The 16,106-nt window shown below is 46.1% G+C and overlaps 1 protein-coding gene across 18 annotated transcripts in view; it reads left to right on the forward strand.

The window, feature by feature from the left end:
- The window catches only part of LOC144782416 (renalase-like), a 916,893-nt gene that overhangs the window by 644,393 nt on the left and 256,394 nt on the right, over window positions 1–16,106 (forward strand). For 12 of the 18 annotated variants that reach the window (XR_013601150.1, XR_013601151.1, XM_078661763.1 and 9 more), the window contains one exon: window positions 622–720. The exons of the other annotated variants lie outside the window; for them this stretch is intronic. Coding sequence is in view for 5 of the 12 variants with exons in the window: in XM_078661763.1 (XP_078517889.1) it covers window positions 622–720 (99 nt within the window). In the remaining 7 variants the exon portion in view is untranslated. The remainder of the gene's footprint in view (window positions 1–621; window positions 721–16,106) is intronic. 18 annotated transcript variants of the gene reach the window in all.

The raw sequence follows: 16,106 nt of genomic DNA on the forward strand, positions 1-16,106 counted from the left end.
TATAGGAGGAATCGAAAAATTAATTTCTTTAGTTCTTAACATCCCCGTAACGATCTCCCCCGCTATGTTGCTATTGGGGAAAATCCCTGTAGATTCCCCCTTGGAAAGATTATATCCTTACCGCCACTTTATTTTATTTTCTATGACTGTTGCACGATTATGTATCGCAACGGAGTGGCTTCAGGAAAGGCAGCCTCTTTATCAACAATGGCAATCAAGAATGTATAATTTATACAAATTAGAATGGGGTCTTTTCTCAATTAGTGGATCAAGGAGGAAAAAGAAAATGGGTATGAAAATATGGAGTGCCTTTTCAGCTTATTATGAGGTTTGAGATGGCAGCCAAATATGAAAGATATTTGTTATTAATGAATTACTTGGATTATTATATGTCAGTAATTTGGCATATGTACTGTATTGATTATTGCTCCCTTTGACGGATGAAGCACGTTTTACTGTTTAAAAAAAAAAATACTGTGTAAAAAAAAGAAAAGGACTGGATCTTCATCTTCATCAACGCAGGAATCCAGCAGGGTTGATACAATTTGTGGGACCATGATAAAATTAACAAAGCCAGATTGGCATCAGTATACTGACAGCTGTTCTTCCCATTCTTTTTAGGACTCTGAAATGAAAGGGGCTGAGAGGGCTGGATGGACAGAGTACTGCATAAAGGAGGAGTATTCCAAGCAGAACAGTAAATCAGGATGTGAAGCTGAGGTTAGTGTAAAGAAGGAAAAGAAGGGTTCAGAGTCCAAGACTCACTTTAAAAAGAAAAAAGTAGCCGGATTAGCTAACAAACATGCTCTGCAAACCAAATATTGTCCTGCGGAACGGTACTTGGGTTACATCGTTACTGCACAGCGCAGCAGAAGTTACAATAGTGGGCCATACTCTTCAAGATCATCTGGTAGTGGACCAGACTAAAGAATTTATACAGGCTAAAAATACAGATGGACACGTAAACCCTATAGTCAGCATTTGTAATGGAAAAATATTGATTGAGATGGATATACTACGGAAAATTGAAGCAATATTCTGGCTGTATTTATCCGACGCCTATGATATCATTCTTGCAGGGGATGGCTGGCCTCCAGCCTTTATAAGGGATGCACCCATAGGAGAAGAGGTAATAATGTTAGCATTTCCATCCTAAGGCCCTCAGGGAAAATGATGCAATCAAGTGGGCTTTAAGACGTGCTCCAGTGTTGTATAGAAATCAAGCTGGGTGGGAAAAATTATCTATTCCATATTTCAATCTATTACGGAGTGAGGCCCAAATACATGATCACTATCCTCTGAGCCACCACAGTTAAAACTCGAAATAAAAGCTATTTTGAAGCAGTATCAGGGCATCATAGCAAGCACATTGTTGTTCTACATTAAACACCCTTTTTTCTGATTTTAAAACCTGATGGATCGTATAGAATAGTTTTATATTATAGAAATGTAAACTCACACACACATATGCTGTACAAACCGCTGATAGCACAGGACTGTTGGCAAAACTGGTGCAGATAAAATATAAAACAACTCTGGCAGGAGTTAAGTAGCGCTGACTTGCAGAGATGTATGGCCCCTCTGCATAATCCCCCTGTCACTGGGCCCGGATAGAGCTGGCTCACTCTGTTATAGCAGGCATGGCAGCAGGTCTCAAGCGACTCCCTCACCCCTCCTTTGCTTAAGTTGTCCTCATTGTGTTGTACCCTATGCCCACAGTTCGGCCTGAGGTGCGCCATGTCTGAAACGATTACAAGCTGTCCAGTGATCAGACTCTTGGGCACTGATACGTCCTCTATACAGATGCTGTCATGCGTCCTCTCTCAGTACCCTGTTGAACAACTCATCTGTCTTTTTATAGTTTGGTACTTGATATTGTAGCATATGCAAGCAACTATACATGGTACCTGTGCTTTGTTCTGGCTGTATGCTCAAAATATGAAAAATGTCAATAAAAAAGATGTAAACAAAAAAATATAAAACAACCCTGGATATCCCCGTTTTTTTTTAGTCAAAAATTGCAGCTGGGCATGGTGGCTTAGTGGACTAATGTGTCCATTGTAGGGACCTGTGTTTGACCTCATGGTCACAGGTTCAAATCCCAGCGGTTTCACTTCTGAGGTTGATAAAAATGAGTACCATTAAGCTGGGTAACAATAAACATTATTATGCAGCGCCAAGATACCCTACTGGGTTATCGTGCGCTTTACAAATACACATGTTATGTTTAAACATAGCACCCAAAAGTGAGTATCTAACCACTTTCTCCTTTAACAGATTTAAATTCTGTTTAAACAATTGTCAATTGGCGATAAGAATAGTCCTGGTCTATTTGCAGCACCTATTATTGAGATCTTATAGGACAATTCCAAGGCGCTATCTCATACTGAAAACATTTACATAAAAGTTGAAAACTAAAAACAACATCTCAGTAGGATGGACTGACTACACACAGTTACAAAGTTAACATTAGAAAATCTAATGTCGCTTTTTTTAAATGTGATTTTCCTCAGATACTAATTATCGAGCAAGGGTAGTCGCCTTGCACCGGACTTCTTGAAGAAGCGTGCCACCTTACTGCCTCCAAATATGTTAAGAAAGTTACAGGACTTGAAGGGATTTTTTAACTTTAGAAGGCCTTGCTTACCAAATTATGCTGAGCAAGTGAAGCCCTTTTATACCCTAAATTCTCCCACATTTTCATAAAAACATTGGACTAAAAAACACACAGCTTTCTTACATTGCCCACAAGCAGACATGTTAGAGACTAAGAACCTCGCCCATCTCGTCGTCGAGTGTTTTTGTGTTGACGACACATACTCCGTCGACGAAGCCGACGACGGCTGCATTCTCAATTCCAGATTTTGTCATCGGAAAAGAGGATCACTATTTCCATGACCAGGATTACCCCGGACATGACATCTCCCATAAGGGTAACCCCTTTTCCTCCAGCTCTACTGTTCGATGAGGATGAGTCCGAAGAGGAGGATCAGGACACATATGGCTATGCCAACAGCCCCTCTCAACTGCTGGTTAAATGCCAGGAAACGGACTCGGACGGAGGATATGACCAAGAGGAGGGCTATGAACGTCATGCTGCCCAACCACAGCAATACTCTGGTCAAGAGATGGTTAATGTACCATCATCTTTCCTACAGGACCTGCATAAAATGCTGCAAGATTATAAGTCTAAGGCTGCACAGTCTGCTCCAGCTCCTGTGGCGCACGAAATACCTGTCATGGCACCGGCCTCAACGGCTGTTCCTGTATCTCCACCTCAGGAGTCTCTTCAGCCACTGACATCGACTCCACTGGAGCCTTCCAGACCTGCGGACACTCATGATGATTCCTCGGATGAGGGTCATGATTCGGAGGGTAGAGATGATCAGACCTCTGAGTGGGATGATTACGTCATTCCGGACCCTCCATCTCCAAGTCCGGATCCGGTGGATTCTCCACCTGCAGATATCGGAGGTTTTCATCAGCTGATGGAAAGAGCGACTGGAAAATTCAAACTGACAATGCCTGCGGTGTCCTCTGAGTGTTTCTTGTACGATTTCAAGGAACCTTACAGAAGAACGACAAGATCCATTCCAATAGTGCAACATCTCTGGGATGAGGGCCTTAAGGCTATAAAAAATCCAGCGACGCTGGTCCCTGTGATACCGTGTCTAGATAAGAAGTACAAGGCGCCTGATGATGGTCCAGTTGCCTTGACGGGCCACCCGAAACCGGACTCAGTAATTTCCCAGGCGGCACAGAGAAAATCCCGCAACCCCTCGGCTCCTTTAACAACTCCTCCGGATAAAGAGGGAAGGAGATTGGACAATGCCGGGAAGAGATTCTCGTCCATGGCGAGTCTTCTTGTGACCGTCAGCTTTGTGTGATGTCGCTCGGTTCCTGGACCAGCTACCTCCAGAAGCGAAAGCAGAAGCAAGGAAGGTCTTGAAAGAGGGGGAGGCGACATCGATGGAGGTCATTGACTGTGCCATGGACATTGCCACAACGGCATTTCGTTCTTGGGCGGGAGCTTCGGTCCTTCGTCGCCAGGGGTGGCTGAAAGCAACCTGGTTTCGACCCAAGATCCAAAATAAAGTCCTGGATCTTCCATTTGATGGAGAGGCACTGTTCGGGAAACTGATTGATGACATTCTCCAAGACATGAAAAAAGACACTGAGACCGCAAGATCCTTGGGTACGCTCCAGTACCGTAAAACACCTTTTAAAGGCTCCAGGGGTAAGAGTACGAACTACAGAGGATCTTACCAACAGCAAAGATACTCTTCCTATGGTTCAAGTTCACAGCAGTACCACCAGCCTTACCAACAAAGGCAGGGCCAATCCTCCAATTACTCAAGGCCTAACAACAGAAGAAAGCAGGCTCGCAAGGGACGCGATGCGTCCAAGTGCCAATAGCGGCCTCCTGGCTCTTCTTACTGGACCCTCCTCCAAGAAGTCATGAGTTGGAGGCAGGGTATCAAAATATCTTCAGAATTGGTCCAAGATACCATCGGACCGTTGAGTTCTCAACATCATTCGAAAGGGCCATACCTTGGAATTTACCCAAATCCCACCAACAAAGCCCCCTGCAGCCGTTCCATCGAAACACCTACGTCTTCTGAGGCTCGAAGTTAATCAAATGCTCTCCTCAAAGGGGCTATAGAGCCGGTTCCCTCCGACCAAAGAGGACAGGGATTCTATTCCAGGTTCTTCCTGGTCAGGAAGACGTTAGAGAAATGGCACCCCATTCTAGATCTCAGGGAGCTCAACACCTATCTCATCTCCCTATCTTTCCGGATGGTTTCCCTTCAAGACATCCTGAGGTTGATCAATCCGGGGGATTTCATGGCCACTCTCGATCTCAAGGATGCATACTTTCATGTACCGATTCACCCAGCACACAGAAAGTTTCTACGGTTTTCAGTAGCCAAGAGCCACTTTCAATTCAGGGTTTTACCCTTTGGTCTTCGCTCAGCTCCGAGGATTTTCACGAAGGTGCTGGCGCCGGTAGCGGCATTCCACGAAGACATAATTCTCCAGTATTAGGGGTGTCTTTCATAGATTCACATGCCTGAATCATTCCCCGTCGTCGGAGTGGGAGTCCCACGGTACATAAAAAAGCAATAATATGCCATAATATATATAGCAAATATCAAAAGTACCAAACCAGGAAGTAAAGTAGCACCAGCTACAGTAGAAAAAACTTCCACACTCGTGACTATCCTAGTCATTATGTGTTAGTCCCAACTGCAGCCAATCAGGCGATAGCACCCACCAGAATGTCCTCCCCAGAGGCTCAGGCTCTCAGATGTTCTACCGCACGTCGTGTGAAGGGAGTCTCCCTGAGCTCTGCTCAGTTTTCTTCAAGATTAGTTAGTTTCTTCAAGTTTTTCAGATGTCTACTTCTAAATCCCTGTTCAGGGCTTGTGATTCTTGTGGGAAGCTTAGGCTATTCAAAGAAGATCCCCACAAAAAATGTTTATATTGCCTTTATCCTGACCATAAGGCAAAGGAGTGCAAGATCTGCCGGACCTTCCCCCCTAAGACTATCAAGGACAGAGAAGGACGACTGCTGTTGTGGCTTAACAGACTCAAGGATAAGGAGGACCCTTTATCTGAGGTAGGAAGCATTGCCTCTGGTTCTTCACGAATTTCCATTAAGAGGAAGGCTGAAACTGAAGTTTCATCTCCAAGGGTGAAGGTGGCAAAAAAGGCCCAATCCTCTCTGGATTCTTCTGGGCCTAGTGTTTCAAAAAAGACTCTTCCACTTGTTAAGATGGATAATACGCCCTCTAAGAAGTCTGGGAAATCTGCAGTTCCCAAGAAATCTTCACAGTCTGTGCCTCCTCAATTGCCACCTTTGACAATTTCAACGTCAAAAAAGGATTGTGTTTCCACTCATGTGGCCACGTCTACCACCTGCACGATGACTTTCTCCTCACCTAAGCCAGCTCTAGTGATGTCTTCGGCCTCATCGCCTACGCTGGTCCATGTGCAGATCAGGCCTATCTCGTCTTCGAATATAGTCCCGTCGACGATGGCTAAGGTACCGTTGACGAGCTCCTCGTCTACGAATCTAATGTCGACGGTTGGCTTCCCGTCGACGATGAAAATTGTGCCGTCGACGACGCTCTCGCCGACGACGTTGCCGTCGACGATGAAATCCACGTCGACGAAGCTACCGTCGACGACCTTGACGACGTCCCCGTCGATGAAGTTATCGTCGACGAAGATATCATCTAAAAAGTCGTCGTCGACGAAGATAGATCAATCGTCGACGATGGTACAGTCGACGAAGCAGAAAATTCAGCAGCAAAGAGCAGGTTCGTCGGCGACGGAGGTGTTCCCATCGACGCCACCACTGTCAAGCTGCACTACATTACAAGTCTGGTCAGCACAGCCATCTGGGATACCGTTGCCCTCACCTGCAACTACAGCTACGCTGTTAAAGAAACGGGTTACTAATGAGGAGATTCCTTCTACGCTGGTAGTGCCAGAGAAGCTTTTGGATTCTGATGAGGAAGGATCCTAAGAGGATGAGAACTTTGGATTGGCCAGAAGTCAGTCTGACCTCCAAATTAAGATTCAAGACGGTGATACGGAAGGTGATATGCAAGAAACGGAGCCCTTATCACATGAGGACAGGCCTGCTCCCGGCATGCAAATGCCTGAGGAATTGTTTCGCAATCTACAATACATGCTCAGCGACTACTATAGGCGTTTTCCACCTTCAGAGTCAGGTGACTCTCATGTATCTACGCCAAGACCTAAAACAGCGACGCCGCTTTCAAAGCAGGCACAGCCAGTTGTTTCTGTGACGTTGGAGGAAGGACATCCAGCATTGTCTGCGTCACAAGTCATGGCTCCTCAAACAGAGGATAATGAGTACTCAGGTAATGAGGAACAGGAAGAAGGAGAGTTAGATAATAGGTCAGAATCGTCGGAGTATGAGGATTACAATGCTAACACACCCTCTCCGGCAGAGCCTACAACATCAGAGTCACCTCCTGTGGACATTGCCTCATTCCACAAGATCATGGATAGAGCAACAAGGAGGTTCCTGATAACTATGGAGTCAAAACAAGAAGACTGCTTCTTGTATGACTTCAAGTCTTCGCCACAGAAACAGAGTTGGACCATTCCAATCATAGATTACATATGGAAGGAAGGACTGAAGATCATGTCCAAACCAAATTCTTTGCCAGCAGTGCTCCCGAGAGTGGATAAAAAATATAGGGCGCCAAATTCATCTCTAGCGTGCCTCATTGGACAAGCGAAAGCAGACTCTGTGGTAGCGCAGGCAGCGCAAAAGAGATCTACTAACCCAACATCTCAGGTCTCTGTTCCACCAGATAAAGACGGGAGACGTCTAGATTCAATCGGGAAAAAAGTTTCTACAATTGCAGCTACAACTATTAGAGCCGCTAACTCTCTAGCCATATTAGGGAGATACGATAGGCAGATGTGGTCGGACATCTTGCCGTATGTGGACAAACTTCCCGAGCCAGATCGTGTTGAAGCAAAGAAGATCCTTCAGGAAGGAGAGTGTGTCTCATCTGAGATAATTGATGCTGCAGTGGACGTTGCTGCCACAGGTTTTCGTCAGCTAGCGGGTGCAGCTGTTCTCAGGAGGCAAGGATGGTTGAAGGCAACATCCTTTCGACAGGAGGTCCAAACAAGGATTATAGATATGGCTTATGATGGAGAGTATTTATTTGGAAAGCATGTAGACGATGCTCTGGAAGCCATCAAGAAGGATACTGAGACAGCACGTTCGCTGGGCACTTTACAATACAGGAAGTCTTCCTTTCGTGGAGCAAGAGGAAGAGGGAATTTCTCTAATAGAGGAGGCTATAACCAACAGCGCTCCTATACTTCCGCCCAGGGAAACCAAAGATACCAGCCATATCGTCAACAGACTTACGGACAGAGAAGAGGAAATTTTTCTCAGTCTCGAGGAAGATCCATCTATCGCGGAAGAGACAATAAAAAGTGAGAAACGCATCCTGCCGCCACTTTGTCCCAACCCGAACCAAATTGGAGGAAAAATATCCCAAAATTACTTAAATTGGTCCAAAATTACCACGGACAAATGGGTTCTGGATGTGGTGGCCAGAGGTCACATTTTGGAATTCGTAAAAACTCCTCCAAACTCCCCCCCAAGAGGACCTCCTCCAGCACATCTCAAGGAGCTTTTTGCCCAGATCAACATTATGATTCGAAAAGGAGCAATAGAAAGGGTACCTCATCATCAGGAAGGAAAAGGCTTCTACTCAAGATTTTCCTTATTCGCAAGAAGTCGGGGGAATGGCGACCCATCCTCGACCTGCGTGCCCTCAACAAATTCCTCAAAAAACTGTCATTCAGGATGCTGACACTTCAAGAAATCCTCCATTTTCTTTCGGCGGGAGAGTATATGGCAACACTCGACCTTCAGGATGCATACTTCCATTTTCCAATTTTTCCCAGGCACCGGAAGTTTCTAAGGTTCAGAGTGGCTGGCAGGGACTTCCAGTTCAAAGTTCTTCCCTTTGGACTGCGCTCAGCCCCCAGAGTGTTCACAAAGATACTGGCCCCGGTGGCAGCCCACCTTCGGTTACAGTCAATACAGATATATCCATATCTAGACGATTGCCTTATAAAGGCCAGTTCTTTCAACATGGTAAAAACTCACATTCAAAAAACTCTGTCACTGATGCAAAGCCTGGGTTTCTCAGTGAACTTCGAGAAATCGCACCTAACGCCAGCAAGGAGAAAGACTTTCTTGGGAGCGACACTGGACACCAAGCTCGCCCAAGTATTTATCTCAAAGGAGAGACAGGAAAAGATACAGCGACTGGCGGCTGCACTGTTGTTAAAAAGGTGCGTTTCAGTACGCATGTTCAAGTCCTTCATAGGGATGATTTCTTCCTGTATTCTTCTCACCCCCAACTGTCGTCTTCGGATGAGGCCCTTGCAAGAGGAGCTCAGTCACCAGTGGATACAGGTGTCGGGGTCCTTCGAGGACATCATAAAGATAACACCACGGATGCGAGAAGCGATCCAATGGTGGAGTCAAGGTTGAATCCCCATACCCCTCTTATTTTTAACAAGGTAGTTAGCTACAGGAATAAAATGCCCAGAGTAGACTATACTAACTTTTTTTAAATTCACCACACTTCACGCTCACTACTTTATCACTTGGGCCCCTCACACTCACTCAAACATCGGCCAGGAATAAAAGATCTCCACAAAAGTGTAGCACCCGGTGCTACCCGTCAGGCATTGCAGCGCCGGCTTGACGCAGGAGCAGGAAGCCGATGATGACATGAAACAATCGGTTGGTAATATGACAGTAGCCGTAAAACCAACCTGTTGTGTGAGGTTTCCCTAATTCCGATAAGGGACACTTGTCCCTGACTCCTACATACAACCACACCTGGAGAGAGGAAGGTAGATCATTCATATATATACCGATATTACCCCCTAGGGGAACTTGGTGCATTTGATTTGTTTTGAATGGAGTCAAGGTTGCAACATACAAGTGGGATGCTCTTTCCTCACGGAAGTGCCCAGGTTCATAGTGACGACAGACGCTTCAATGACAGGCGGGGGTGCACACCTCCATGGCATGACGGTCAGCGGGAAATGGGACAAAATCCAAATGAAATGGCACATAAACAGGCTAGAATTGCACGCCATCTTTCTAGCCCTGAAGTCCTTTCAGGCGACCCTAGAAGGTGCCACAGTCTTGGTTCGGACAGACAACACCACCTGCATGCATTACCTAAACAAGCAGGGAGGCACAAGATCAGCACGGCTGTCGCACCAGGCACAAGAGATTTGGAGTTGGGCCCTGACTCACAATATCCAGCTGTCAGCTGTTCATGTCCCGGGAATCGCGAATGTGTTAGCGGACTCTCTCAGCAGATCCACAGGTTGCACTCACGAGTGGGAACTACATCAACCATCTATAGACCGCATCTTTCCGCATCCGGATCTGGATTTGTTTGCGACGCATCAGAACCGGAAATGCCCATACTTTGCAAGCTGGGTTCCCCACAAGGACTCATGCGGGGATGCCCTTTCGATGAGTTGGTATCAAATATTCGCTTACGCTTTTCCACCGATACCACTGATCCCGAAAGTCGTCAAGAAGATGAAGAAGCAACCATGCCGGTTGATACTGATTGCTCCACGATGGCCCCGGCAATACTGGTTCACCGAGCTGCTCCTTCTCTCGGAATGCAACCCTATCCAACTTCCTCGCATTCCGAATCTTCTCTCTACCCACAAGGGCAAGGTGTACCATCCAGACCCGAACTCGCTGAAATTGTCGGCTTGGCTCCTCAGCACATGGAATTTGCACACTTAAACATTCCGCATGATTGCCAGGAGGTACTGGCGAAGGCCAGAGCTCCATCTACGATCAAGACCTATAAACTTAAATGGAGGCGTTTCTGTGCATGGTGCCAGTCTAATGGTCTTCATCCCATTCATGCCAAGCCAGAGCAAATTTTACCCTTCTTTTTGCACTTGGCCAGATTGGGTTTGGCGCATTCTACTCTTAAGGTCTTCCTGGCTGCCATTTCCAGATTTCGTCAGGATGGATCAAATTCTTTGTTTTCTGTGCGGATTATACAGCAATTTTTCAAAGGATTGTTTCGTATGTTTCCGCCTGTGCGGAAACCTCCTCCTACATGGCATCTGAATGTCGTACTAACTCAGCTCATGCGTCACCCTTTCGAGCCGATCCATAAGGTGGACCTGAAATTTTTAACATGGAAAGTGTCATTGTTACTGGCTTTAACATCTACTAGAAGAGTTAGCGATGTTCAGGCATTCACAACTAAATCACCTTTCATCCAATTTACCACTGACTCGGTAGTACTACGTACTAATCCAACGTACATGCCAAAAGTGCCTTTGGATTTTCATCTGAATGAGCCGGTTGTCCTCAAGACATTCTTTCCAACCCCACAGTCTCCGGCTGAACGAGCACTGCATTCGTTGGATATTAGGAGATGCCTCAAGTTTTACCTATCAAGAACCTCTACCATCCGCAAAACAGACCAGCTGTTCGTGGCTTATGGGCGCCAGCGCCAGGGCTGTGCAGTTTCAAAACAGACCATTGCTAGATGGGTCTCCTCTACAATTGGACTTTGCCATCTGCAGGCCTGTAGACCCTTACAGGCCTTGCCAAGAGCACATTCTACTAGGGCGGTTAGCTCTTCCACTGCCCTTTTTGCTGGTGTGCCTCTTCGACAGATCTGCAGAGCTGCTACGTGGTCTAGCAGGCACACCTTTACTAGACACTACTGTCTAGATTCAGCAGACGACGCAGATGCTTCGGTTGGAAGAGCAGTGCTGCGCAATCTTTTCAAATAAGGTGAGCCTCTGTTACCACCTCCTCCTCTATGCTCTTTAGACGTTTTTTTGTCAGATGTTGATGATTATTGTTATACATGTATACTGTATGTATATATATTTGATACTCTGACGTCTACGAGCGTTATGCTGGGATTACTGCTTACTATTCTGATTCAGGCATGTGAATCTATGAAAGACACCCCTAATACTGGAGAAGAACATTAGTTACTTACCTGTAAACAGGTGGTTCTCCAGTATTGGTGTCTTTCATAGATTCACATGCAACCCGCCCGCCTTCCCCCTAGAGACTCACTCAGGCATTATGGGGTTTCACTCCTGTGCGAGAAAATCTGAGAGCCTGAGCCTCTGTGGAGGACATTCTGGTGGGTGCTATCGCCTGATTGGCTGCAGTTGGGACTAACACATAATGACTAGGATAGTCACGAGTGTGGAGGTTTTTTCTACTGTAGCTGGTGCTACTTTACTTCCTGGTTTGGTACTTTCCAATGGAAACAGATGCACGGATCATTCGACGACAAGGTGTCTGTCACCCCGACAATTCCGGAGAGCGACCCTGTGGTGGACAGACCAAAGCAACTTGTCCCAAGGTCTGTCCTTCGTAAACGATCCGCCTCCTCAAGTGGTGATAACGGATGCGTCGTTGGATGGTTGGGGAGCAGTGATGCAGGACCTGCATGTCAGGGGCCATTGGTCTCCTCACGATCGACGGCTCCACATCAATCTACTGGAGCTCAGAGCGATAAAACTGTCTCTTCAAGCTTTTCTCCCACATCTAGGAGGTTCACAAGTTCTCATCAGGACGGACAACACCACGGCCATGTGTTATGCAAACAAGGAGGGAGGAACCAGATCTCTCTCGTTGTCACAGAAAGCTCAGGAAATCTGGGAATGGGCTATCCTTCATGGAATGTCACTACAGGCAGAACACTTGCCAGGGGTTTTGAACGAGAATGCCGACAGACTGAGCAGGTTATCATCAGTCAGTCACGAGTGGGAGCTAAACCAACAAGTTCTAGAAGAGGTATTCCGCCAGTGGGGCACACCGGCGATAGATCTCTTTGCCACACCGTCCAACAAAAAATGCCCCGGTCTTATGCAAGCAGACATCACCACCGCGGATCATTGGGAAATGCGCTTTCGATAGCCTGGTCGAGGACATTTGTCTACGCCTTTCCCCCCATCCCACTGATCAGGAAGTTCAAGGTGGAACCTTGCAGGATGATCCTGATAGCCCCTGCTTGGCCGAGACAGTTCTGGTACACGGAACTCCATCTGTTGTCGCTAGCTCCGCCTCTTCCCTTGAAGCTTGTTCCAGACCTACTCACAATGTCAGAAGGACAGGTTTGGCATCCGGATCCACAGTCATTACACCTGACAGCATGGCGCCTGAGCAGCGAAAATTTATGAATCTCCCCATCTCGACCGAAATTAAAGAAGTCCTCTCCCAAGCGAGAGCCCCTTCCACAAACAAGACGTACCGCCTCAAATGGAAGAGATTTCGCATTTGGTGCAGGAGAGAGAAGATTGGCCCTTTTTCTTCAAAACCTCGCCAGCTTCTGCCTTATCTCTTGTCCTTGGCTAAGTCTGGGCTGGCCCATTCTTCTATAAGGGTACACTTGGCAGCAATTTCAAGATACGGACGGTCGGAGTCCGGACCTTCTTTGGGGTCTTCCAGAATTATTAAGCAGTTTCTAAAAGGCTTGTTTAGGGTTATCCACCAGTGAGACCTCCGCCTCCTACTTGGCACCTGAATCTCGTCCTTACTCAACTCATGAAAAGTCAGTTTGAGCCAATTCATCGTTCAGACATGAAGTTCCTGTCATGGAAATTGGCTCTCCTTCTTGCCCTCACATCAGCAAGGCGTGTTGGGGAATTACAGGCTCTCACAATCCAAGAGCCTTTTCTACAATTCAAAAGAAACACAGTTATCTTGAGAACCAACCCAAAGTTCATACCCAAAGTACCCTCGGACTTCCACTTGAACGAGCCGGTTATTCTTAAGGCTTTCTTTCCTCACCCGGCTACACCAGCGGCGAGATCGCTACATTCTCTGGATGTGCAGGGATGTTCGAAATTCTATTTGGATCGCACCAAGGGATTTCGGAAATCCTCACAATTGTTTGTAGCTTTTGGTGGTCCGAGAAAGGGTCTCTCTCTGTCAAAGCAGGGAATTGCAAGATGGATTACCAGTGCCATCCTACATTGCCATTCTGCAGCAGGTAAACCACTGACTGGCAGGGTTCGGGCACATTCCACAAGATCAGTGGCGTCTTCAACAGCCCTCTTCGCGGGGGTACAGATAAAGGACATTTGCAGAGCTGCTACCTGGAGCAGTGTCCACACCTTTACTAAGCATTACTGCTTGGACTCCTTGCAACAAGAAGATACTGCAGTGGGCCTGGCAGTCCTGTGGAACCTCTTCCACTAATTGGTGAGCTTTCCTTTCTATCCCACCTTCCATAATTTTGCACATTTTGTATCTTTATGTCATGTTGGCTTTGCACTGTATACTATGACACAAAATGTTGGATTTTTATTGCTAACTGCTTGCTACTCTGATACAAAAGCATGGAAATCTATGAAAGTTCCAATACTGGGGCAAGAACACAAGTTACTTACCTGTAACTTTAGTTCCCCAGTATTGGTAACTTTCATAGATTCCCATGCGCCCGCCCACCTCCCCGAGGAAAGCTCAGCCTTCATCAGAAATGGTGGCTACACACAACGGCTACGAAAATCTGAGGCTCTGAGGTTACTTCAGGAGGGTTCTAACGGGTGAGGCTCTTCTGATTGGCTGATGCCTAAGTTTGGTCTCTTTTACACAAAGAGAGTGATGGGCTACAAAAGGATATGAGGCCTAGGCCTTTTTTCTTTGTCTTTTGTGCCTACTGCTATGTTATTTTTGTTACCGAGACTCCCATTCTGGCGACGGGGAATGATACAAAAGCATGGGAATCTATGAAAGTTACCAATACTGGGGAACTAAAGTTACAGGTAAGTAACTTGTTTTCTTCCTTTGGTCTATGATCAACATACCATGGTACATAAAGGCAAGGGAATTTATACCAAAGGGAACTATGCAACTAGCTACAAACGCAGCAGTTCATACATTCAAAGTAGTAGTGGTAACCAGATCTCAAACCATGATCAACACAGACAGGTCGGAAGCAATATAACCAAAAGCTAACAGTTAAAAGCCTACACTTTTGACGTCTATCCCTGTAAATACCCCTACAGCCTATACCATTACAACACTCTGATGGTTTCATTACCTGAAGCGGGAGATAGACAAATTCATAATGAGCGAGGTAGATTAGACCGAATTAAAGCAGCTTATGAGGCGTTAGCTCCTGCTTGCACTGGGCACATAAGCCATGTGCCAGCAAAGATACTTGTGGCTGTAACTACCTGAACAAACTAAAAACTATGTACTTCAATATAATATCTGCCAACAAGTAAAACCCTCTACTGGTCCAAGACCACCCTAGACTCCCCTTACTATCTGCAATCACCATTTGGGATTATTTACCTGTACCATATTGGTCCAATTAATTCAGTAAACCGATACAGGTAAAGATTAGTTGCTGTCAATTCATGTTAGAGATTCCTGTGGGCTTGGCCACAAAGTAATCGCTGATGCTCGAGTGGTCATAGAAGATGTGCAGTGCCTAGTAGCAATGGACACAGTTCCTTTCATTCAGACAGTGGTGCTATGTTCACCGCAGAGGCATTCTGGATTGCTATGTCTTCGCTGGGAGTGTGTCTGCATTACCAGTCGTGTAACATAGGCCCCCACAGCCCTCTTCGTTGCAGAGGGGCCCTGAGCTCCAGGCCCCCCTCAGCACAGTATTCTGGCCTGAGAGCGCCTGCCTGACTCTGAAGTGGGGGGGCTCCTTGTACTTTGCAGGGGGTCCCCTCAAGTTTTGTGATGCCACTGTGTATTTCCCATTTTGAGCTGTGAGCAACAGGTTAATAGAACACAACGTTATCCTATAGCAAGCTTTGACCGCTAAGGTATTAAGAACATGGCTGAGGTGGATACTCTGAGCTTGATTCCCAAAGATAACTTACACTTTTGAGCACATTTACTACTTTTTGGTATTCACAAATTCCGAGTGTGAAAAATTGGGTTGTTGGTTGCGTGGGGTGTTTTCCCTGCTCAAACAACGGCCGCAGTCGATCAGGATGAACCACCTAAGTCACTAAATTAACCTTTGCTTAATCCTCTAATGGCTTCGTGCAAAGCAGTCATTCTTAACTTGGCGGCAATGTGTAAAGTATTTTTGCAGCACATGAACAGTAATAAAGTGAAAACACAATGCATGAAAAAAAACACACCAGTTTAGAAAAATAGAGTACATTTTAATACATTATTTGACATCACAATGACAAAAATCCAATCAGTAGAACTGGAGTAATGAATATTTAAATTTTAAAGTAAAAACTAGTGCCTAAAAGATCAAAATGCCAACCGTGGTCATCTAATCGCACAAGACCGGGTCAAATCGAAAAATAAGGGTTGGCACTTTGATCTTGTAGGTGCCAGGTTTTACCTTAAACGTAGGGTCAGTTTTCAAAAACTACTTCTGGGGGCTCCTGTAAATCCTAGTACTCCCCCCACAACATTTTCCAAATTTGTTGGTAGTGCCCCTGTCATCTCATCTCGGGAACCGAAAAACTGGTCTCTTCACTCCAGTCCTGGTATCATGGCACTGGCTGCCTCTAGAAGAATGAAG

This window comes from Lissotriton helveticus, chromosome 9 (assembly GCF_964261635.1).
Source record: "Lissotriton helveticus chromosome 9, aLisHel1.1, whole genome shotgun sequence".
NCBI classification, from domain to species: domain Eukaryota; kingdom Metazoa; phylum Chordata; class Amphibia; order Caudata; family Salamandridae; genus Lissotriton; species Lissotriton helveticus.